The following is a 21,247-nucleotide window of genomic DNA, read 5'->3' on the forward strand; positions in this document are numbered from 1 at the left end:
TTTTATAAAGTGTTTAACCTCAGAAAAAGCCCAAATTTTCTCGAAATTTCCCCCGACTTTAGCATAGTTTTTATTATTTTACAAAGTTCTTTTGTTTGTTCATAATTTCAGAGATTGTTTTGCAAACCAACAAAGACCCGAATCGTCCATCTGGTACGAGCGCTCATCTTTATCTTTCTTTTGTTTACATGTCAAAGGGAAATACAAAAGTGAGTGAAAAGTTTCTCTATTTTCATTCAAACTTCCTACTTCTTGGTCTATTTTTTATTCAAATGACTTGATGAATTTGAATATTGGTTTAAAACCTGACAAATCCTACCTTTTTTCCATTTAACTACGCGTTCAACGTTTCCTCTCCTGCGCTACTTTTAGCTATAGACACTTGCTCTCTCACTCTCTCAGTAATGTAAATTTAACGACAAATAGCGTTTTCGTAAACCTCTTTAGTAGCGTTTCCTAGCAGCGAAGCACTCAAACATAGTCGGGATCGTCCAAGTTCCGAAATTACCGCTGCGCGGTCAACTACAGCATTTGCTGTTATCACGATACAGCGATACGCAAGAGGCTAATTTCTAAATTCCGATGCCCGATGTCCGAGCACCTCGCGTTTGAGAAGTGTCGCACATTTGGCATCAAATGCAGCTCTTGCAGATCTGATTAGTAAGAAATGAGTAAGCGCAAAGAATAACGAGGAAAAGAGAATGTGTTGAATGGAATAATGAGGAATAAAGGAGTGCGATCGGGAAGATTACGAAGGAGAGTAGATATACTCAAATTTGCAAGGATAAAGGATAAGGATTACGAATAGAGATGATTACTGAAGAATTTGTGAGCAATTGTTTTTTTTTTAATTTATCTGATTAAATTGGAATGGATGTCCAGTATAGAATATGTTCATGCACTCTCTCTGCACTTTGCAAGATGAATTGCATTGTAACGATCGAGTGCGCTATGTAATATTACGCTGCGCTACTGTTTTATTCCCATAAAGACTTGAAAAGGTAAATAGCCAAACTGACTTTAAAGTTGGTTTTGACTTTTTCTCCTTTCTAGCATAAATACTGCTGCACATTGGATCAGTTGTTAGTAAGTAGAAGATTGAGTAGCTAGAAATTGTAGAGAGCGAAATATTCTCTTGACCGATTACATTCCCACTGTCTCCCGTTTTTGTTTTGCCTACTTTGTACTGCGTCTTCATCGTTTGTCCGACTGTGTGTGGGCGCCATGTTTCTAGCTAGTGTGCCCAGTACGAGAAGTTTCTATTACTGAGCGCATGTCGAAATTACTGGGCAAATTTGACACTTTGAGAGCAGCTCGATCGCATCGCTCTCAAAGTACTAAAAAATTGTCCGTTTCGATGCTGCGAAAAGTTGGACATCATAGTGCGAAGACCATCGTAAACTTGCCTATCATGTGTTAATAACATGGTCCAACATGTTGATGAAGCAATCCTACCAAATCGGCTACAAATACTATGGCACGAAATACGTGAATGCAATATGGCTCATCTCTTTACCTCTCTCTATAGGTAAATATGTAAATACTTAAGGCAAATTAAATTCTTTTTTCATCCACTTAAGCATTTTAACGTGTCATTTCGCACTGCTTTGTATTTTATTAATATTTTATTAAACAAAATGCGATAACTAGCGTAATTTGGAATAAAAAAACACCCATTCACCTCGTAGCATACACTTCGCTCGTGAACGCTATTTTCCACTTCCACTATCTCGTCTAGCGTGAATGCGGGCATAGCGATGCAGCGACACATTGCAGTATTTCACAATTACAAAAGTGTCGATCTTTTTGTTGTTGCGCTAAATAGTGTGCTACTAAACATTTTGATACATTCTATAAACTCGCCAGCGTTTATTCCATTTAGTGTCTTTCTCGTATTTTGAATTCATGTGTATGTGCTAGTAACTAAAATTTCTTCTCATCCAATTTTTTTTTTTTTTTTTTTTTATTTAAATTCTCTTCCAACCAACTTCTACTCGTTCATTTTTCTATTGACATTTGTGTTTAACTCATACCTCGTAATAATCACGTTTACCAATTCGACGACCCTCAGCAATTGACTCTCTGAGCCACATGAAATCATTTTCTTATTTTTTTTTCTAACTTTTTTGAAACTCCTCAGCACGTTCCCACAACTTTTTAGCAGTGTCAACAAAGCATTCCTCATCGGAGCGATACTTCAATCCAATCGACCTTGAGTAAGAACCATCCAATACCATGAATCCAGGATTGATAGACGCTTTTTCAGGCTTGGAAATAACTTGTTGCTTGTCAGGAAAGTGATTACGAAGTGTGCTGCAAATTTCCTCTGAAGTGAATAATCCCTTGCATGCAATCATTCGACCGTTCGATAATTTTTTGTTTTCTAGCGCTAATACATGAGCCGCTGCTAAATCGCGAACATCCACGTAATAATAATAAGGTGAAGAAGGATTGGCTTTGGAACCATTGATCAAGCTCCATATCACCAAATTCGATGTGTTTAGTGAGTCCATGTTCTTCATAGGTTGAATTGGCGGTCCAAACACATAAGGAGGATTGACTGTGCAAATATCAAACGAAGAGCGCTTTTGCGCTACATAATCTCTAGCGGCCCTTTCGGCACAAGTCTTTGACGCACAATACGCAAAGGTTCCGTCTTTCGTACTTATTCCCTGCTCATACGTGATGGGATTCCAATCCTTCTCCGTATACACTTTACCGCTATTAACGTCGATTTCGAGATTAATAATGGCGGCAAAAGAGGAAGTAATCACAATGCGCTTCACACTTTTCTCACCATGAGCTGCCTCTAAGACACTTAGTGTGCCTTTAACTGCTGGATCCAAGAGTTGTGTTTTGTTGTCAGTAATATTATCAACAAACAATGGAGACGCTACATGACAAACGTAATCCACATTTTTTATGGCATCTTCGAATGCATTAGGATCGACAATTCCTTGACAATTACAAATTCCACTTCATCCTTAAAATCAGGATTCAATCGAACAAGTTCATTCGCTTTTTCCATGCTTCTCACCGTACCGCGCACATGATATCCAGCTTGTAGCAGTTGTTTAGCAACATGAGCTCCAATAAATCCTGTAATCCCGGTGACAAGAACCAGTTTTTGGCTCATTATGGGTGATTAACGATTTTAGCAATAATACAATTATAACCTTGTTACAATAAATATAAACGGTAGTGTATCGTGCTTATGTAAGCTTGCTTAAGTAATAACAACCTTAGTCAGCGTACGATTATTGTCTTACTTTCAAATTTGCACTAGGACTTTGCGCCTTGTCATATATCCGCCAGCTTTCAAATAATCGCTTCGTAATACCACACAAACCCTATGTTAAGTTAAATAATTGTGGAATGGTATCAATGAATGAGTGGATTAATTTTCCAGTACAGGTAAATTCCCACCTTTTTCCTTAACTGAAAAATGGATGAAACTGAAATCATGAATCTGTCCAAGGAATTCCAAACGTGACAAGAACAAGCAGTCGTTGTTTGTTGGCCAAGTTATTAGTTTTTACATTACAAATACAGAACAGTTGAATGAAAGCACAAAAGAAAAAAAAATCTGAAACAGCCATCAAATTTAAAGGCAAACAGTACACAAAAAAAAGTATTTGTTTATGAAAATTATTGGTAGTGCAGATTATCTATAAACATGTAGTGGTAATAGTAAAAAGGTGGTGTATTGATATTATGATGAATGAAACCTATGTAGTTCTTCAAGAAAGTTATGCTTAATTCAGACTACATTTTCTGGAAATTCTTTTGCCTTATAACTTTGATGAATTTCATCTATGTATTTAATAGTATATCATTTAGTGATGAATAGTGAATAAATTTAGAGCTCCTTATGTGACAAACAAGGAATTAACTTGCATTCGATTCGTTCGTCTAGCACTAAATGAATCTGTGTTATTTGTGTGTGTAAAGAGATTAGTAAGTAGGCTCTAAAAAAAAAAAAAAAAATGTGTGTATATTTTTAATTTATTTTAAATATTTTTCTCCTTCGGTTCTTTTCTTCTTCTTCTTTTTTTAAGTTTTATTTATTTATTTTTTTATTTTTTTATTTTTTTTTTTTAATTTCAAACAGCTATGCTATAGTCTAGTGCTTCTCTTGCAATTTGACAATGTTTTCGTAAATTTTGCCAGATAAATGAGTTTTTGAGCAACTATTTAAATTCGGTTTAATATATTTAATAAACCTATTTTATTCTATGTCGAGAGAAGATTGAGATGATTAATCATTCCCTCTATCTATTGATTGTTTCATTCATTGTAACTAACAAATTCTATGATACTTCGCCTATCTGATTTACCATTATTCTCACTGTACTTTCTTAAAATGTTCCACTTTGGATGGTTTGGATTCTAAAAAAAGAACACTTGACTTTTCCTTTTTTTGCAAATCCGAATATTTTTAATTCTTGTCTTTTTACTTCTTTGCCCCCCTTTCACTTTCTTCTGCTCCTATCGTCTCCCCCTTTTTTTTTCCATACCTTTCGATATCTGAATCCTAACACAATTTCCTAATGTTCAAGAAAAAAGAATATTCGTTGATATATAAAACAACTTTAATTATCATTCTTTAAGTCATTTCATGTTTATTATTTTAATTTTAGCTTCTCTTTTGAATGCTTAGAGGCACTTTTTTTCCTTCCCTGTTAATTTTTTGCATTCCTTTTCTCTCTTCTCTTTTTCTATTTACCTTTTAACACTAGCACTGCTTTATCCCATGCAACCCTTAAATGTTCGAATCGATAGATAATAGAAGAATCATGTAAAGACTAAAAGGTGATTTTTCTCCCTTTTTTTTTTTTTTTTTTTTTTAAACGACTTTTATTGTATTGTCATTTTGCAAAGTGAAACCAATTTTATTTCTATTGACCCACCACTACTTTTACTAAAACAACAATAACATTAATTCCACAATTTTTTTTTTTTTACCATCTCCTTTAAATCAAAATCCAGGCTAAACCATTCACACCACCTCTTTTCATCTCTTCGTTTTCCTTCCGCTTTTTTGTCTCCGTCGCTAACGGGATCTCTCATTTGTTTACTGGTTATTCCTTCATTCATCAACATCACACTGTCTTTCTTTCCACCACTCACCATGCCAAGTGCCTGAATTCATCTGAACCGTTTCTGTTTTTTGCATGTTATTTTAGGGATCGTATTTCCATATCTTTTCTTTCTCATTTATTTCCAATTTTACATCTTTCCTTTGATTATTTACTTTATATATATGGACAGATCGACATACTAACGTGCACTTACCGCTTCTAGTTAGTCTCCAGTGTGTGACCTTTTCGTCATTACTTTGGTACATTTCCCTTCCATCGGAAAAGTAAGCTACTTCCATTCTTATTCATATTTCTTGTCTTTTCCCCATTTTTTTTTCTTTTGTAGCAGCGAAGAAGAAAAAGGGACATTCATTAAAACCATCTCCTTCAAAAACTCGTAGTTTCGGCTCATCCACTCGTTTCCTGTTTCTGTTTACATTTTTTTCACCACCAACTCTCACTACTTCTCGCTGCTCTGATCCCAAAACTACCTTACACTACACTACACTACGCTGTACTATACATATTTAGCTAGGAGAAAGCAATATCACTAACCAACGAATTACGATTTTTTGCCCAGTTTCGGTATAATACTTCCTCCTTCAACCCGGCCTTCCGACGTGATTTTCGCATTCTCTCCTTATTTATGAAAAATAGTTTCCCCTCCCTTTTAATCAGCTGTTAAGCGTCCTTATCTGCTTCTTTCTTTATAGGCTTTAGACGTTCAATTTGCTGAAAATTTTGTGGTTCCGTTTCTTTGTTTTCCTTCCGTGTTTGCTAACCTTTTTTCGTTGTTTTTGGCTTCTTCTAGGGAACGTCTCGGCTCAGTGCTCCACAATAAGCTATCGCTTAATTTCACTCACTCAGCTTTAAAGGAATACTGGAGTGGAACGCATACCCTAATACCGGATTGGACACTTTAAGGCTATAGCGGCTTTGAACCCCCCCTTTGTACTAGTAAAAGTAGGTGGGTGCAATATCTTCGTCGTAACCTCAACATACCACTTTACTTATTAATAGACATAATTCGTTGAAGCAAACGAGAGCTTTTTTGCTCTCTTGCCTTTGTTTTCTTCTTATTTATTTTTAATTTATTAAACATTTCTCTTTTTTTGACGTTTCTCCTTCGTTTTGACAATATTACGAGCATTGGCTCAATTTCTTCTCTTTTGTTGAGGTGGTAGGCCTTCAGAATATCGGTTGGAATTTTCTTTTTCATTTTGTTTTCTCCCTTTTCTTTATTCCATTTACAACTGTGCATTACGCTTTACCTACGAAATCCTAGTTGCTTCGCACTTCCCTCGTTTATCGATTGTTCGTTCGTACATCTGTTCCGTTTGCATTCCAATTCAATTTAATTAAATCAAAAATTTCATATCTATTTTTTTGTTAAATTGCCACATTTTCCATACAGAAAACATGAGCTCTTCTTCTAATACCAGCAGTCATAGATCTTATGGCTTACGGCGGTCCCAACGCTCCATGAATCTAAATCGTGCTACTTTGCTCGCTCCTCCAACTCCATCGAGCCTGTATGATGCTAACAATTCTACTTCATCTACCTCTTCGCAAAAGCCAAATACCTCTTTCACTAGCTTATTCGGTCCTCGCAAACAGACCACTTCCTCCCCTTCCTTCTCTCATGCCGCCCCTCTTCACCCTCTTTCTCCTCCTTCTTTTACACATTCACAACCCCAGATACAGGCACAACCTGTACCTCGGCGGCCTTCCCTTTTTGATAGACCCAATCTGGTATCACGCTCTTCCTCTCGGTTAGGTGATTCTCCATCTCTTTCTCCTGTTGCCCAGGTGGCTAATCCCATCCACCATACTGCCCCTTCACCCTCAGACGTTCGTGCGTTTCCCATTCATAAAAATGCATCTACTGGTGTAAAACGAAGTTTCTTTTCTTCCTCCATGTCAAACGGTGCAATGTCCCCTCCTTCCCACTCTCCATCTCCCTTCCTTCAAAGCTCTCAACACATACCTCCTTCTACTCCTGCTCAGAAGCTGCGAAAGAAAAACAATTTTGATTCTTTTCGTATCTCAAATTCCCACATCTCTCCATTTGCATCGGGCTCCTTCTCTCCTTTTGCAACTTCATCGCCTAATTTTTTATCGACTTCCACACCCGCTCCTCCTAATTCAAATAATGCTAATCCTTCTACCCTTTTTTCGTCCATACCATCCTCTCGACACACTACCTCTAATCATTTCCCTTCTAACTCCGCTCAATCCTCTTTGTTTTCTCCTACCGCTCGTCCACTTACTGCACGCAAGCTTGGGTTTGCCTCCAGCCAAACTAAGTCTGCCGTATCTAACAACCATTCACGAAATAGCTCTAAGGATGCATCATTTATGATGAAAAGTTTCATCCCTTCTAATCGCTCACATCCTCAAACCCAACAAAATGAATCTTCCCTCTTTTCTGATAACAGTATGGTTAACTCCTCTTCTAATTCATTCTCCCTTTTCCCCAATGCTACTCTACCTAACCCACCCTCATCTGAGTTGTTAACTACTCCCTTTCAACAAATCAAACCTCCTTCCCAAGTTTTTATGAGTACAGGTCTTTTATCCAAGCAACATCGTCCGCGAAAGAATATTAACTTTACACCTCTCCCTCCTAGTACTCCTTCAAAACCCTCTACCTTTGTTCGTCCACATTCTTCCTCCACAGATTCGCCTCCATCACCCTCGACTCCTTCCAATACACAAACCGACTCTTATTTTATTCAACGGGAAAACACTCCTACAAATCACAATTCCATTCCTACTATTCAGTTGGAGAAAAGTTCCATGGACTTTTTGAGGTTCGATCCTCCTCCTTCTGCTGTAAAAACTTCTCACAACTATGGATTACCATTTCTATCTAATCAGAGGTGTCCCGCTACGCCTACTCGTAACCCATTTGCGTTTGAAAATACTGTTTCCATTCACATGGACGGTCGGCAACCTTCGCCTATCAAATCGAGAAATAATAATCAAATGTCATTTGCCATGGAGGAAGAAGCTGATGTATCTCAACCCTCTTCTTCAAGCTTTACATTATCCTTTCCTTCTGCTCTCACCTCGTCCAAAGTATCATCATCTACTTCACATTTGCTTACACGGTTTAGAAATGTTACTTTACTAGGAAGTGGAGAGTTTAGTGAGGTTTTTCAAGTTGAAGACCCTGTGGAAAAAACTTTAAAGTATGCAGTGAAAAAGCTCAAGGTAAAGTTTAGTGGACCAAAAGAACGTAATCGACTACTTCAGGAAGTCTCTATTCAACGAGCCCTTAAAGGCCATGATCACATTGTAGAGCTTATGGACTCATGGGAACATGGGGGGTTTCTTTATATGCAAGTCGAATTGTGTGAAAATGGTAGTTTGGATCGTTTTCTTGAAGAGCAAGGACAACTTTCAAGGCTCGATGAATTTAGGGTATGGAAAATATTAGTAGAAGTAGCTCTTGGGCTACAGTTTATTCATCATAAAAATTATGTTCATTTGGATTTAAAGCCTGCTAATGTTATGATAACATTCGAGGGTACCTTGAAGATTGGTGATTTTGGAATGGCCAGTGTTTGGCCTGTTCCGAGAGGCATGGAAAGAGAAGGTGATTGTGAATACATTGCGCCTGAGGTTCTTGCTAACCATTTGTATGATAAACCTGCTGATATTTTCAGTTTGGGTATCACAGTCTTCGAAGCTGCTGCTAACATTGTTCTTCCTGATAACGGTCAGTCTTGGCAGAAATTACGTTCCGGTGACTTATCAGATGCTCCTCGACTTTCTTCAACAGACAACGGTTCATCTCTTACTTCTTCTTCTCGTGAAACACCGGCTAATAGTATAATAGGCCAAGGGGGACTTGATCGCGTTGTAGAGTGGATGCTATCTCCAGAGCCTAGGAACCGACCTACCATAGATCAAATTTTGGCAACTGATGAGGTTTGCTGGGTTGAAATGCGTAGAAAAGCCGGAGCCATAATTTATGAAGGTATTCATGGATCTTCTTCTAACCCCCAGGGTGATCAAATGATGGAAGATTGGCAGGTGAATGTTTAAACCTTTTAGAGACTCTTGTTCTCAATGTTTATTACTGCGAAATTGCGAAATAAGGGAATGGCTTCCAAAATCTGTTTAGCTTCATAAAAGCAAACACTTTAATTATTTTTAAACGAAAAGTTTAGTGATTGGTGCTTATAATTAATTTTGGTTCATTAAATGCTTTTTTTTTATTTAAGGATACGTGTCCGTTTTAACCGAACCCTTAAATTTTAAAAAATTTTAAAAAATTATTAGATGATAGTTTTTCTATTTAATTTTTTGCCTTTTCACCGGATTATCTATTTGGTTTTCTTCAGTCAAATATCCGGTTAATTATATCTGAGGCAATATGATGATGGCTATGGAAACATGCCATTCAGTTCTTGATATGGGGAACTAGAATGTTTCCTTAATTTAAAGCCTTGACGCCGCACATACTGTACGTGCTTTGTCTACTGAAAAAATGTTAGTGAACGATTGTTTTTTATATCGCAAATCCTTTCTCTAACATGTAGACTCGGCTTCAGAGGAGTTATTATTCCTATTTTTCATCTATTTTATTGTCTAATTTCTTATGTCACTCGTTTGTTATCGACTTGATATGTTGCATTTACTCATCTTTGCTAGCATAAAGTTCGAATCCCGACTGTTTATCCACTTTTTTTTGACTTCTGTTTTCATAATAATTTAGATCGATCGATGACACTGCCTATTATTCTTGTACATAGTTTACGATCTTGCTGAATGGCAAATAATTGGTTATGTTTATGGAAAATGCCACGATTTACTAACGAAGTTTAATAACCCGTTAGATTTTTTATTATTATCATATCATATAATAATTAGTAATAATGTTAACGTTATGCTTAGTTCCACTTCTGTAATTTTTAATTTCCCTTTTTTTTTATGCTTGTGAAAGCTGTGTATATGCTCAAGTTTGTGATGCCTTCAAATTAGTATAGGATTTTAATGACCCGTTTAACACTTCATATCTAAATAAACATTTATTTTGAAACAGAAAAGTTAGAAAATTCAGGTATCATCACGTTTTCATTTATCAGACACAAGCATAAGCTATAAACTATTTAACGAGTGTCTCATTATTTCACTAAACACCTTCAAACATTGAAATATTACTTTGACAACAGCACGGGAGAAAAATGCTTGGGAGACGAATATTTTCTCCAGCTCCAAACAGAGGATTTATTTTATGCAATCTCATACAATCTAATAACTCTACGCGAAGAGGGTTTTCGGACAATCGAAAATTTAATGAGAGAAATTCTGAAGCATCTTCAAATGTAGGATTTCAGAGAAGAGTTCGCTCAAATATTCCATCATATTTATCAGCCTCCGTAGAAGAAGGTGATATTTACTCTCCCAATGATTTACTGTTTGAAACGGTAAAGGCGAAAAATCAAGCCAAATTCTATGAACCAGTAAGAGAAGATTGCTTTAAGACGGTGAACGAAAACCCTATGAATTATTGGAAAAACCCCGTAATATTGTCAAGATTCGTTACTGAACTTGGTCGTATTAAACCCAGAGGTGATACTGGCCTAACAGCAAAAAATCAACGACTTCTTTCTAGGGCTATCCGAAGGGCTCGAGCTGCTGGTATAATGCCGACGAAATACAAATCAGTTTATTCGGAAAATTAAATTGTACTGAATATTAACAAGGACGTTCTATATCTCATTTCATCACATTGGTAGATATACTTACCCACTGTCCCTTACTTTTTTTTTCTTAAGGAACGATAAACGATCTACTTTACTTTTTAAATGATTAGCTCACGTTAATTAATATTTCAGGTGTACTTTGGTTTTGAATAGTCTTTTTTGGATTAAAATATACATGACACAAAATCATAAACCGCTGCTAATATTAGTGGCTAACATTTTTTAATGGCTTTAAAAATATAATATCTTTGTTATCTTTAATTTTTAATTTAGCTTGATTGAACTTTTTTGTAGGAGGAGCGTTAGTCGATACAATGTATTAAAAAAATTATCTAGTAGTAGTTATTTTACTTATCTAAAGAGGACAGAGAGGGAAGAACAAATAATTATATGCAAAAGAAGAAAAAATCCATCTAGAAAAGAATTGGGTTTTATAGAACGATATTAAAACGATGAGTGCATCATGGAGCTAGTTCAAAATATATGCAATAGGGCTTTTCATGAAGGTATATGAGATAAAAGAACAGAAGTTAAATCAGCTTGTGGTATGTAATTCTCCGACTTTAACGAAATTAGAGATCCTGAGAACTTAGAAGAATGACCTAAAGCTGTAAATAGCTGAGCACTCTTATAGGGATCTGAACTCTTTTTATGAACCCTTTGAATGGCCCACTCGATTGAATATAAAGCTTCGTGAATGGCTTGCAAAGGTGGTATATTACAAGCCAGATTCGATGCAATGGCAGCTGTAAGAGAGCAACTTTCACCATGTATACTTTTCGTGGTATTATATGGCTTCTCAAATATATAGAACTCCTTTCCGTCATAAATCAGATCGGCCGTCCATGACTTGGAATCTGGTTTTTCTGTAATCATCATATTTTTGTCAAAAGCAACATGATGGCCTCTCAGGACAACAAATTTGGGTCCTAGCCGATGAATAATGGACATGAGATTTTGAATATCAGGAAACGACTTTAGAGGAGGAGGTGACTTCTTTAAAGTCTTTTCAACGAGTATAAAGGCTTCCATTACATTGGATGCGTAAACGAGAAGATGGGGGAAGAGATGCTGTATAGTAGCGGGAATGGTAGGTGTTTCACACATAACATTTCCCATACTACTAATTATCACAGAATCCATTACGACATCGGTTATTTTGTATTTTGTCAGTGCCTGCGAAATAACTGGTATGCTTTTGGGATCAGGAAGCATACCAATTTTTACAACCCTGCACTGAATGTCGCTGAGACAAGCATCGATTTGTCTCTGAATTAAACTAGGATGAAGGGGATAAATCCCAGTAATTCCATGAGAATTTTGACATGTAAGCGCAGTTAATACGCTCATTCCGTACACCTGGTGAGCTGTCATCACTTTCAAGTCTGCTTGAATTCCCGCAGCACCGCTACAATCTGAACCTGCAATTGTAAGACAAGTTGGGTGATTCGTTTTCGCATTATGGGATTGATTCGCTTCCATATTGTAGTGTTGAAAGAAATCAAAACAGCAAGTCGTAACAAAAAAAAACACAATTTTAAAGAAAACAAAAATATGTGCTCAGACAATTGAACGAAGCACGAAAAAAGAAGGATAAAAAAACAACAAGAAGCGCAGAATTTCGCTTACCAAATAAAAAATCGTTTTAAAAACAAATTATGGTTTTCAAACCTACAGCAAGCTTGCTGTAATTCAACATTCCCTAATGAAGGGTCAAATCTACTATTCCAAAGACTTTTAAAGATATGCCACAATTATTGTGTATTTAGAGAAAGAGGGAGAGGACAAAAGAAAGAATCAAAAGAAACTGCGACATGTGGGCCGGAATTTAAACGGCATACAGAAGCAAGGTTACATGCAAATCGATGGAAGCAAGTATGCGAGAGAAGGTAATAATTTTTGCTTAAGCGGATTTGAGTATTCGCTTAATTTTACGTTAAAATAAAGGTAAGATAAGCGACTAGTCCGACTAAGTAAATGTTCAAGAAATATTAGAAGAAATAAATTGGAAATGCCGTTGGCACAATGGATTTTGATTCCAAAGTTTGTTTACATGAATTTACGAAGCAAATTTAAAAAAATATGCCCCAACTCCGATACCATGAAATGTGTTTAATAACGATATTCTATTCCTTCCATGATACCTCGTGTATGGTGAACATTGGTATATCACAGTTTTCAACGTAAATTGAAGAAATTTTTTTAAATAAAATTTTTTTTAATTGAAGAAAGTCTTTTATGGTCTTTTCCAGGAGTTTAAGTATTAATCAGTTTGGAATGCCGAGCAAACCCATTTAGAGAAAAATTTTAAGGCATTTTAACTAGTTTGGGTGGTTATTAGTAAATGAAAGAATATGAATTTGTATATGGCCAACTCAAATTGTTGTACAGTTTGCTCATATACACGACTATCTATGGCAATAAGTATTAATACCACTACCTCGTTAGCAAAATACTTTTGTCAAGAACTCATATTTATGACTTGAACAATTATTACTATAAAAAGGATAATTATATAGAATAAAATTTCGAGATATTATGTCAGTCAAAATAGCCTAAAAAATTCCTGTTCACTTAAATTCTTCGTCAACCACATTCAATATGAAGTTGATTCAAAAAAACATCGAAAAAAATGGCTCCGGATGGATAACCATGTGCCCTGAAGAGCCAGAAGATATGTGGTATGCCTGGTTGCTGTATATCTGCAATCAATGCACAAACTAACTTAGTTTAGGCATTTGTATAATATTCTTCAAGTTGGAGATCAGCTGAAGGCTTCTACAGTTCGGTATGAAATAAAGTGTATCTTCAATGTTCGATAATAACACCTGTTTTTTCTGTTGTTTAGTCGTGTAGTGAAAGTTGGCGCTACAGGAAGTACGTCAGGTTCAAGAGTTGTGATGAAACTACGTATTTTAGTTGAGAATATGGACTTTGATACAAAGGCTGCTCAATTGCACATCAAAGGACGGACAACTGAATACCATCCTGAAGTTAAGATGGGATCCTACCATACCTTGGACTTAGAACTACATCGCAATTTTACTCTATATAAAAATGAATGGGATGCATTTGCATTGGACCGTGTAGATGCTGCTTGTAATCCTTCAAGAAATGCTGAAATAGGTGCTGTGGTTTTAGATGAAGGTAAATTTCTTGGCTTACATCGCTTTATTAGTTCGTGCATGTTTACTGACTTGCAGGTCTTGCCAATATTTGTCTCATTACAGATTATATGACCATCCTGCGTCAAAGGATTGATCAAGTGATTCCAAGGAAACGGAGAGGGGACAGCAGCGCTTACCAAAAGGTAAATTTTTAGACTTTGATTTTTCGTCCGTACTGATCAATTTTTTAGGGCCTTGATAAATTTTATGACTCTGTTTTTCAATCCATTAACTCAGAATTTGATTTTGATAAATTGAAAGTCGTTATTCTTGCTTCACCAGGATTTGTGGCTCGAGGCTTGTATGACTACATATTCAGCATGGCCGTGAAGTTAGACTTGAAACAAATTGTTAAATCAAAGAATAAATTTGTCATCCTTCATTCTAGCACTGGTCATATTCATTCCCTTAATGAAATTTTGAAGGACCCTGCTGTTGAATCAAAACTAGCCGACACAAAATACGTACAAGAAATTCGCGTTCTGAATAAATTTTACGATGTCATGAATGAAGATGATAGAAAGGCATGGTATGGTCCAAATCATGTTTTGAAGGCTTTTGAACTTGGCGCGATCGGAGAACTTCTGATTAGCGATTCTCTGTTCAGGAGTTCTGACATTGCTACTAGAAAAAAATGGGTTTCATTAGTAGAAGGTGTTAAGGAGATTAACTGTCCTGTTTATATTTTCAGTAGTTTGCATGAGTCAGGGAAGCAGCTGGATCTGTTGTCAGGTATTGCCGCCATTCTCACTTACCCAGTCGATGAAGAGGATATATCAGAAGATGAAGAGGATGAGGAATCCCAAAATTTTGAACATAGTTAAAGTTCATCAGTATCCGAATTGTCATGAATCTAATTATTGCTAAGCCAATATTTCATACTTTAAGCTCGGTTAGAACAATTTGTTTCATTCTCTTAAAAAATTTATTTATGGGCTCGTTTTGGTAGTCATTATTTATGCTTTTACTTGGATGTTTTAGGGTATTTACTATGATAAACATGCAAAAAATTAGGTGTTAGAATGGTCAAAAATTGATACCCTAAAATGATTTATACTTATCGATTATAACTCTTAACTTGTAAAATTAAGCTGTTAATTATAGCCGGTCCAATACAGTATTCAATTACAGTAAAAAAATCAACTTTAAGCGATAAATTCGCTACAAACGTATTTGTTGAAGTTACTTTTTTCAAAAAACTAACAATTCGAAATTGATAGTGGCTCATTTACTTGCTTATTTTATTAAAAGTTCGCGCCAAGATACTTATTCAATAAGGGGGTTTGACCCTTCTAAAAGCTAGGCAGGTGTTTGAAAATCCGGAACCAATATATAGACAAAAGTAATTTAATAACGAAACCGATTATTGAATCAATCAATTCAAGATATATCACTGGCGATATACAACAGTTTTAAAATTCACTCAAAAATTTATCAATCATTCATAAGATGAAAATTAGGATAATTAAATCAGTTCCGTAAAACTTTGATGTTCTGCGTAAATTTAAAAAGAAAAGATATGACTAGCTTAACCAATTTAATATTCCATAAAGGCAATGTACTTGGAGAGCATGTATGCTTCCGGGAATTTCATATTTGTATGCACATTTCGTAAAAGACTGATTGTGTATATCCCTATCCACAAATGAAAATCGAATGACAGTATTAAATTGATAATCTTGACAATATATTTCCGAAAAATTTATTAGATTTATGTACATTTAATAGACCAAAAATAAAGGAATAAATAGTGACTGAATCAATCACTGCTTTCTAGTTCTCTGACTTTGAGACCTTTTTCTCATTCAATTCGGCTAATAACTTTTCCGCAGTACTAGGCTCTTTCACACGAATCAAATACATTTCAATTGATTTTCCATCAGTAGAAGCAGCAGGTACTTTTACGTCCTTTTTACCAGCCAGGCTGTATTCAAAATCCTGGCACAAACGAACGTTTAACAAAAGTTTTCCACTTCCCTCGACACGCGCAAGGATGCGAGCAGAGCCAGTGTCACGATCTACGTTAATTTTTAATGGACCAATCCCGATATCAGAATAAGATTTACTAGTAGCATCGAAACGGTATATCTTGGCCCTTGTCTCAAATACGCTGTCTTCATTTTCTTCGCCTTTTCCTTTACCAGAAACTAGAGAATCATTCGATCGAGTTTCATCATTTCCGTTTTCCTTTTCTTCTTGCTCTGATTTGTTTCCATTAGAAGTTTCTTCACTTTTTTCAGCGCCAACAGAAGCTGGAGTAGAAGAAGTAGGAAAAGAAGATTTCGGAGCAGCAAAAGAGAACGGATTAGTAGTAGTTCCAAATGAAAAGCCGACAGCCGCAGCGCTAGGAGGCTTCACATCCGAAGAGGCCGGTAACTTTTTGCTCGATAATGGATTGGTAAATGTAAATTTTTTCTCAGGTGTGTCAAATTTGATAGGCTTATCAGGAGTCCAAGAAAAACTCATAGTATTTCCCTTGGCAGGTTCAACGGCGTTCTCGGATTTTTCATTGTTCGAGGGTTTAGATTCTTCGCTCTTTGAATCTTTAGTTTCATGGGTTTGTTTGGTCTCTTTTGAAGCATCCGCAGAAGCCATAGTCGTTGAGAAAGAAAACACGGGAGTTAATGGTTTTGATTCCTCATTTTCCTTCTTAGCGAAAGCGAAAGGATTAGCGGCAGTATTGAATGAAAACTGGTTGGTTGTGGTAGCGGCAGTACCAGTGGCAGTTTGATTAGAAGATGTTTCTTTCTCCTTCGCTTCCGCTTCTGTTGCGGACTTCTCACCAAATGACCCTTTAGGAGTAAAAGCCGATGAATTAAACTGGAAAGAGCTACCAAGCGCTGGAGCAGAAAATCCGAACCTAGGAGCACCGGGGGGAACAAGGGGCTTCTCCTTATCCTCTTTTTCTGAAGAAGCTGGTTTTTCTGTAACAAAAGAAGAAGAATCTTGGCTTTTTTGTTGCTGAGGATTTACCTCAGACACAACAGCATTTGAAGTTGGTTGTTCTAAGAAAACGTTAGAAAGAAATGAAGTACTAACTATAAACGCATTACCTTCTGCTGGCTTTTTTTCTATACTTGAAAAATGCTGCCTGTATTCATCAAACAGAGGGCTCAAATTACCAAAGGGATTATTGTCAACACTTTTGATAACAGCGTCAATAAATGATTTATTAAGACCGCGTTTTTTCAAGTGAATATCTGAATCATTATTAGCTGTAACCGCGGGTTTTCCAAATGTAAATTGCGTAGTCGATGCAGGTAAAGACACCGGTTTTGCTGCCAAATTTGCAAAAATTCCCGGAGAAGAAACACCGCTCGTTGGTCTTTTTCTAGATTTTGGCTTTGCAATTCTAATACATTAGTACCTAAAAAATTGAAGAACTATGTTTCATCGTTACATACTTTCTTGTGGCCATCACGTCTGCGGAGGCCTCCTTAGGAACTTCAACTGGACCATGACGGTCATCATCAGAATCATCTTGATCCTTAGTTAACTGATGATCAGCACCGCGTTTTGACATTTTGCTAGTTTGCGAAGGTCAACTGTTAGCCCCAAAACCACCCAAACTTATGGCCTTCACTATGTCTCCTTATTTACTAATGTTACAGTAAAATAAAATAATACAAAAAATGAATTGTCGCTTGATTTTAATTAAGTATTACAAAAATAAATGACTATGGTACAAAAATTATCATAATAAAGAGCGTTCAGCTTTTTTCTTAGCGTTTCAGTTGGGCCAAAACAGATTCGCATCTGTCACATAATCCGTCCTCATGAGCTGTATGCATCCAGCAACGTAGACATTTTTGTTGATTTGAAAAAAATAAAGAGATATTTGCAACCCCATAATCCAACTGAACTTCAGGTTGTGTAACGGAAGCTAATTTCAGATTTTCGGGAATTTCGTTAATAAATACCTTCGATGTATTGAACAGAAAAGGAAGGTCGGAAGAGTAATTTTTTAAAAAACTCAATAAAGATTGAGATTTTGACTTAATAACGACATAAGCTTCTAATGAGTTTTTAATAGTTAGATTTTCACGAGCTGCGGTAATCAACAAATTAATACTATACTTAAGTTGTTGAAGAACCAAGTATTCCTTAATTAAAAATTTTCTATCAAGTAAATCAACTTTTGACCTTAAGCTGCTTATAAGATGTGTTTCTCCAGCGTGAAAAGGAGTTTGGTAAGAAGAATTCAAATAACTATCGGGTAAGCTTTGCCAAATCTCCTGTGCCAAAAGTGGAGTAATGGGAGAAATGGCCCAAATGAGCGTAAGTAATGAATGATAAAGGACAGTTTGAACACTTCTCCTAGATACACTGTTGGGTAAATCAGCGTACAGACGATCCTTTACGGCGTCAAAGTATGTAGAGGATAAGAAAGAGTTCATAAAATAATTGAGATGATGAACAACTTTGTTAATTGAATATGATTCATAAAGTTCTCGAATTTCAGTCTGAAATTTATCTAGTTGGACTAAAGCCAACTTATCAATACCACGTAATTCACCAACATCAACTGAGCTCGAGGTATTCCAGTCATGTAAGTTCCCAAGACAAAATCGGGATGTTAATCTCCACTTTTTTAAGGATTCACCAACTTGCGTCAAAATGTTCGGTCCCAGGTTAGTATCATTCGTACTGTCACATGATGCAACCCAAAGTCTCAGTAAATCAACACCATATGGAAGCTTTTTTCCTTTTAAAAGCTTTCCGTTTATTACATCTTCAGGGTCGGTTACATTGCCCAAAGACTTGGATTGTTTCTGACCTCTTTCATCAAAGATAAATCCGTGCGTAAACAAAGTAGAAAACGGTGCTTCTGGTTTTGATTGGTAGGCAGTGTATGTGAGAAGAAGTGACTGAAACCATCCCCTGTGTTGATCGCTTCCTTCCAAGCAAAGGTCAATGAGCGGTTTATTCTTACGAGGTGCTATTGTAGTCCAACTAGTCCCAGAATCAAACCATACATCAAGTGTTTCAGTGCCACGAATATACTCCTTATTTCTGTAATCCGGATGAACCCACTGAGCATGCCCATTGTTTTCAGTATCATTAAACCAAGAATCAACTCCCTCTACTTCCATTTTCTCAATGATATAGGATACACTTTTCACAGTTAGTAGGGGGATTTTAGTTCCTTTCTCATACAATACAGGAATGGGTAAACCCCATGCCCGTTGGCGAGAAATGCACCATTCAGGACGGCCATTCAAAAAACCAAGAAGTCTGGCGCGCGAATTTGGAGGAATCATTTTTACACTATCAAGTGCTTTTATGGCAGTTTTCCTTTCATTCTCCAATGATATAAACCATTGAGGGGTCGCCCGTAAAATTAATGGCTTATGTGTTCGCCAATCGTAAGGGTAGCGGTGCTTATAAGGAGAGACCTTAACAATCATATTTTGATTTTTCATAATACTTATTACTTTCTTTCCTCCATCACCAAGAACTTCCAATCCTTCAAGGCTTCCATCCAAAGCTTCTTTAGTGTATCGACCATAATCATCGAGTGGTGAAAAAGGACGCAAATTGTTTTCCAGTCCTAGAAGATAATCTTCCATTCCATGGCCAGGAGCGACATGTACTATACCAGTACCGATATCATTAGTAACGTAGTTAGATTGTAAAAATGGAAAGCTTTGCTTCGGTAATAGAGGGTTCTCATATGTAAATGATGAAATAATATCTGAAGGGCAACTCGCAAGACGCTTAGCTCCCTGCATAAAATCCAAGTTTGGAACTAAATTATCAGACATTAAATAAATCGAATTATTGTGCTGGTATAGACCATAGTTGATTTCAGGGTGGTAAGATAATGCAAGGTTTGAAGGAATGGTCCAGGGAGTTGTTGTCCAAACTAATGCCTTTACATTATTGTATTCACATCCATCGATAGAAAAACTGTTCACCGGAAACGTAAAGTAGATAGACGTGCTGACGTGATTATCATCATATTCTATTTCTGATTCAGCTAAAGCGGACCTGCTTGAAGAGCTCCAATAAACAGGTTTATTTTGACGAAATATAAGATCCTTTTGTAACAAACTTAAGAAAACCTTAAGCTCTGCTATTTCAAATTTGTCACTCATGGTGATGTACCTAGAAGGCCAATCTCCCATTACAGCCATACGTTGGAACATCATGAGTTGTTCTTGAACGGCCGAATTTGCGAAATCTTTAGCAATCTTTCGAATTTCAAGAGAACTTTTACGCTCGGCGTTTGCTTTAATAGCTTTTGACTCGATTGGTAAACCATGACAATCCCAACCAGGAACATAATGCACAGAACGGCCTTTCAGCAATTGCCAACGATTGATGATATCCTTCAAAATCTTATTTAGAGCATGACCTATATGCAGTCGACCGTTTGCAAACGGAGGCCCATCTAATAGCACGAAAGAATCTTCTTTATTCAAATTCTCCTTCTGCCATTCATACAGGTCTGATGTGATGGATTTGAAATACTTTTCATTATTTCCTTTAACGTTTGGCTTAATAGGAAACGAAGTCTTTGGCAAGCATAGTGATTCTGAATATTTCTTCAAATCCGCCTGACTGCTGAGAAACCTACCTGCTTGTTTACAACAAATGTGGTTATGGCCTTTCGGCAAACTGCTTATATATGAAAATTTCATATGTCCGACGATTCCTTATAATCCGAGCATAAAACGAATATAGGAATGAATGTCGACCAAACTGGGAATTGGTAACCTCGTGGGTACGGTCCCAATTCCGTATATTGTACTGGTAGTAACTATAGCTGTAGTCTGAAGTGCCAAGGCGTAAAACCGGTCCAATGCATAGAAATGCCATTATTTCAAATACTATACACAAACGAAGCTAGCATGTGGACAGCAAATTTGGACTGAATGTTTCCTTGGATCAATAATGATTTATCACATAACTGTTTAAAAAGTATATGAATTTAAGAGCTGAAAAAGTAAAAAAACTCATTATTTCATTGTATCATTGAAGCATTACTCAATCTTTCTCTGAAGCACCAAGATACGAGTTTCTACTAAGGGTTCCTCATTAATTAAATAGTTCTCCTAGACGTTGTGCTTTACTTAAACAGAGAAAAAAAAAACATCTGGAGACTAATTGGGTTAAACAAAGGGCATGTTTGAATAGATGTAACAGATGGTTCGGCTAATGAAAAGTAAAGGCAAGCATTTTCATGAAAGATATCTATAGTTTTTTCTTTTAAAAGGAAAATTTTACAGAAGAGCATTTATTATGGTTATTATTTTCTAGTGATTGTATCAGCTTTTTA

General features: G+C 36.4%; 6 protein-coding genes, 13 long non-coding RNA genes and 1 pseudogene across 20 annotated transcripts; 11 read left to right on the top strand and 9 right to left on the bottom strand.

Annotated features, from left to right (window-relative positions):
• Positions 1-252: 252 nt before the first annotated feature.
• Positions 253-1,579, top strand: SPOM_SPNCRNA.472. Its single transcript, NR_150856.1, has one exon. It is a non-coding gene; the product is annotated as a non-coding RNA (long non-coding RNA).
• SPOM_SPNCRNA.6984 lies at positions 293-1,568 on the bottom strand. The gene has a single exon (NR_196325.1). It is a non-coding gene; the product is annotated as a non-coding RNA (long non-coding RNA).
• Positions 1,580-1,925: 346 nt separating the features above from the next.
• Positions 1,926-3,190, top strand: SPOM_SPNCRNA.1153. Its single transcript, NR_150007.1, has one exon. It is a non-coding gene; the product is annotated as a non-coding RNA (long non-coding RNA).
• SPOM_SPCC18B5.02C lies at positions 2,118-3,136 on the bottom strand (annotated as a pseudogene). Its single transcript has one exon. A coding segment is annotated over exon 1 (1,019 nt).
• A 1,094-nt stretch (positions 3,191-4,284) lies between the features above and the next one.
• SPOM_SPNCRNA.6985 lies at positions 4,285-4,576 on the bottom strand. Its single transcript, NR_196326.1, has one exon. It is a non-coding gene; the product is annotated as a non-coding RNA (long non-coding RNA).
• SPOM_SPNCRNA.6986 lies at positions 4,422-5,375 on the top strand. The gene has a single exon (NR_196327.1). It is a non-coding gene; the product is annotated as a non-coding RNA (long non-coding RNA).
• Positions 4,906-5,835, bottom strand: SPOM_SPNCRNA.1154. Its single transcript, NR_150008.1, has one exon. It is a non-coding gene; the product is annotated as a non-coding RNA (long non-coding RNA).
• A 235-nt stretch (positions 5,836-6,070) lies between these two features.
• On the top strand, positions 6,071-10,102 carry wee1 (protein kinase Wee1). The gene has a single exon (NM_001022924.3). The coding sequence runs from the start codon at positions 6,501-6,503 to the stop codon at positions 9,132-9,134; it is 2,634 nt and encodes an 877-aa protein (NP_587933.1). The 5' UTR covers positions 6,071-6,500; the 3' UTR covers positions 9,135-10,102.
• Positions 10,103-10,221: 119 nt separating this feature from the next.
• Positions 10,222-10,583, bottom strand: SPOM_SPNCRNA.6987. Its single transcript, NR_196328.1, has one exon. It is a non-coding gene; the product is annotated as a non-coding RNA (long non-coding RNA).
• rsm18 (mitochondrial 37S ribosomal protein bS18m) lies at positions 10,257-11,059 on the top strand. Its single transcript, NM_001022925.3, has one exon. It carries the CDS (start codon positions 10,277-10,279, stop codon positions 10,775-10,777), a length of 501 nt encoding a protein of 166 aa, NP_587934.1. The 5' UTR covers positions 10,257-10,276; the 3' UTR covers positions 10,778-11,059.
• Position 11,060: 1 nt separating this feature from the next.
• On the bottom strand, positions 11,061-12,584 carry SPOM_SPCC18B5.05C (phosphomethylpyrimidine kinase). The gene has a single exon (NM_001022926.3). It carries the CDS (start codon positions 12,278-12,280, stop codon positions 11,297-11,299), a length of 984 nt encoding a protein of 327 aa, NP_587935.1. The 5' UTR covers positions 12,281-12,584; the 3' UTR covers positions 11,061-11,296.
• On the top strand, positions 11,357-11,884 carry SPOM_SPNCRNA.6988. Its single transcript, NR_196329.1, has one exon. It is a non-coding gene; the product is annotated as a non-coding RNA (long non-coding RNA).
• Positions 12,037-12,923, top strand: SPOM_SPNCRNA.6989. The gene has a single exon (NR_196330.1). It is a non-coding gene; the product is annotated as a non-coding RNA (long non-coding RNA).
• Positions 12,924-13,052: 129 nt separating this feature from the next.
• Positions 13,053-13,269, top strand: SPOM_SPNCRNA.6990. Its single transcript, NR_196331.1, has one exon. It is a non-coding gene; the product is annotated as a non-coding RNA (long non-coding RNA).
• Positions 13,270-13,323: 54 nt separating this feature from the next.
• SPOM_SPNCRNA.6991 lies at positions 13,324-14,920 on the bottom strand. The gene has a single exon (NR_196332.1). It is a non-coding gene; the product is annotated as a non-coding RNA (long non-coding RNA).
• On the top strand, positions 13,375-15,096 carry dom34 (translation release factor eRF1 family protein). The gene is made up of 5 exons (NM_001022927.3): positions 13,375-13,479; positions 13,533-13,586; positions 13,647-13,945; positions 14,002-14,108; positions 14,157-15,096. The coding sequence occupies exons 1-5, from the start codon at positions 13,400-13,402 to the stop codon at positions 14,787-14,789; spliced, it is 1,173 nt and encodes a 390-aa protein (NP_587936.1). The 5' UTR covers positions 13,375-13,399; the 3' UTR covers positions 14,790-15,096.
• A 41-nt stretch (positions 15,097-15,137) lies between these two features.
• Positions 15,138-17,508, bottom strand: nup61 (nucleoporin Nup61). Its single transcript, NM_001022928.3, has 3 exons — positions 17,370-17,508; positions 17,019-17,317; positions 15,138-16,970 (listed from the first exon to the last, which is right to left on the bottom strand). Exons 1-3 carry the CDS (start codon positions 17,486-17,488, stop codon positions 15,739-15,741), a joined length of 1,650 nt encoding a protein of 549 aa, NP_587937.2. The 5' UTR covers positions 17,489-17,508; the 3' UTR covers positions 15,138-15,738.
• On the top strand, positions 15,689-17,848 carry SPOM_SPNCRNA.6992. Its single transcript, NR_196333.1, has one exon. It is a non-coding gene; the product is annotated as a non-coding RNA (long non-coding RNA).
• ism1 (isoleucine--tRNA (Ile) ligase) lies at positions 17,603-20,682 on the bottom strand. The gene has a single exon (NM_001022929.3). It carries the CDS (start codon positions 20,607-20,609, stop codon positions 17,688-17,690), a length of 2,922 nt encoding a protein of 973 aa, NP_587938.1. The 5' UTR covers positions 20,610-20,682; the 3' UTR covers positions 17,603-17,687.
• SPOM_SPNCRNA.6993 lies at positions 20,101-21,162 on the top strand. The gene has a single exon (NR_196334.1). It is a non-coding gene; the product is annotated as a non-coding RNA (long non-coding RNA).
• The last annotated feature ends 85 nt before the right edge of the window (positions 21,163-21,247 follow it).

Source organism: Schizosaccharomyces pombe (assembly GCF_000002945.2).
Source record: "Schizosaccharomyces pombe strain 972h- genome assembly, chromosome: III".
NCBI lineage: Eukaryota > Fungi > Ascomycota > Schizosaccharomycetes > Schizosaccharomycetales > Schizosaccharomycetaceae > Schizosaccharomyces > Schizosaccharomyces pombe.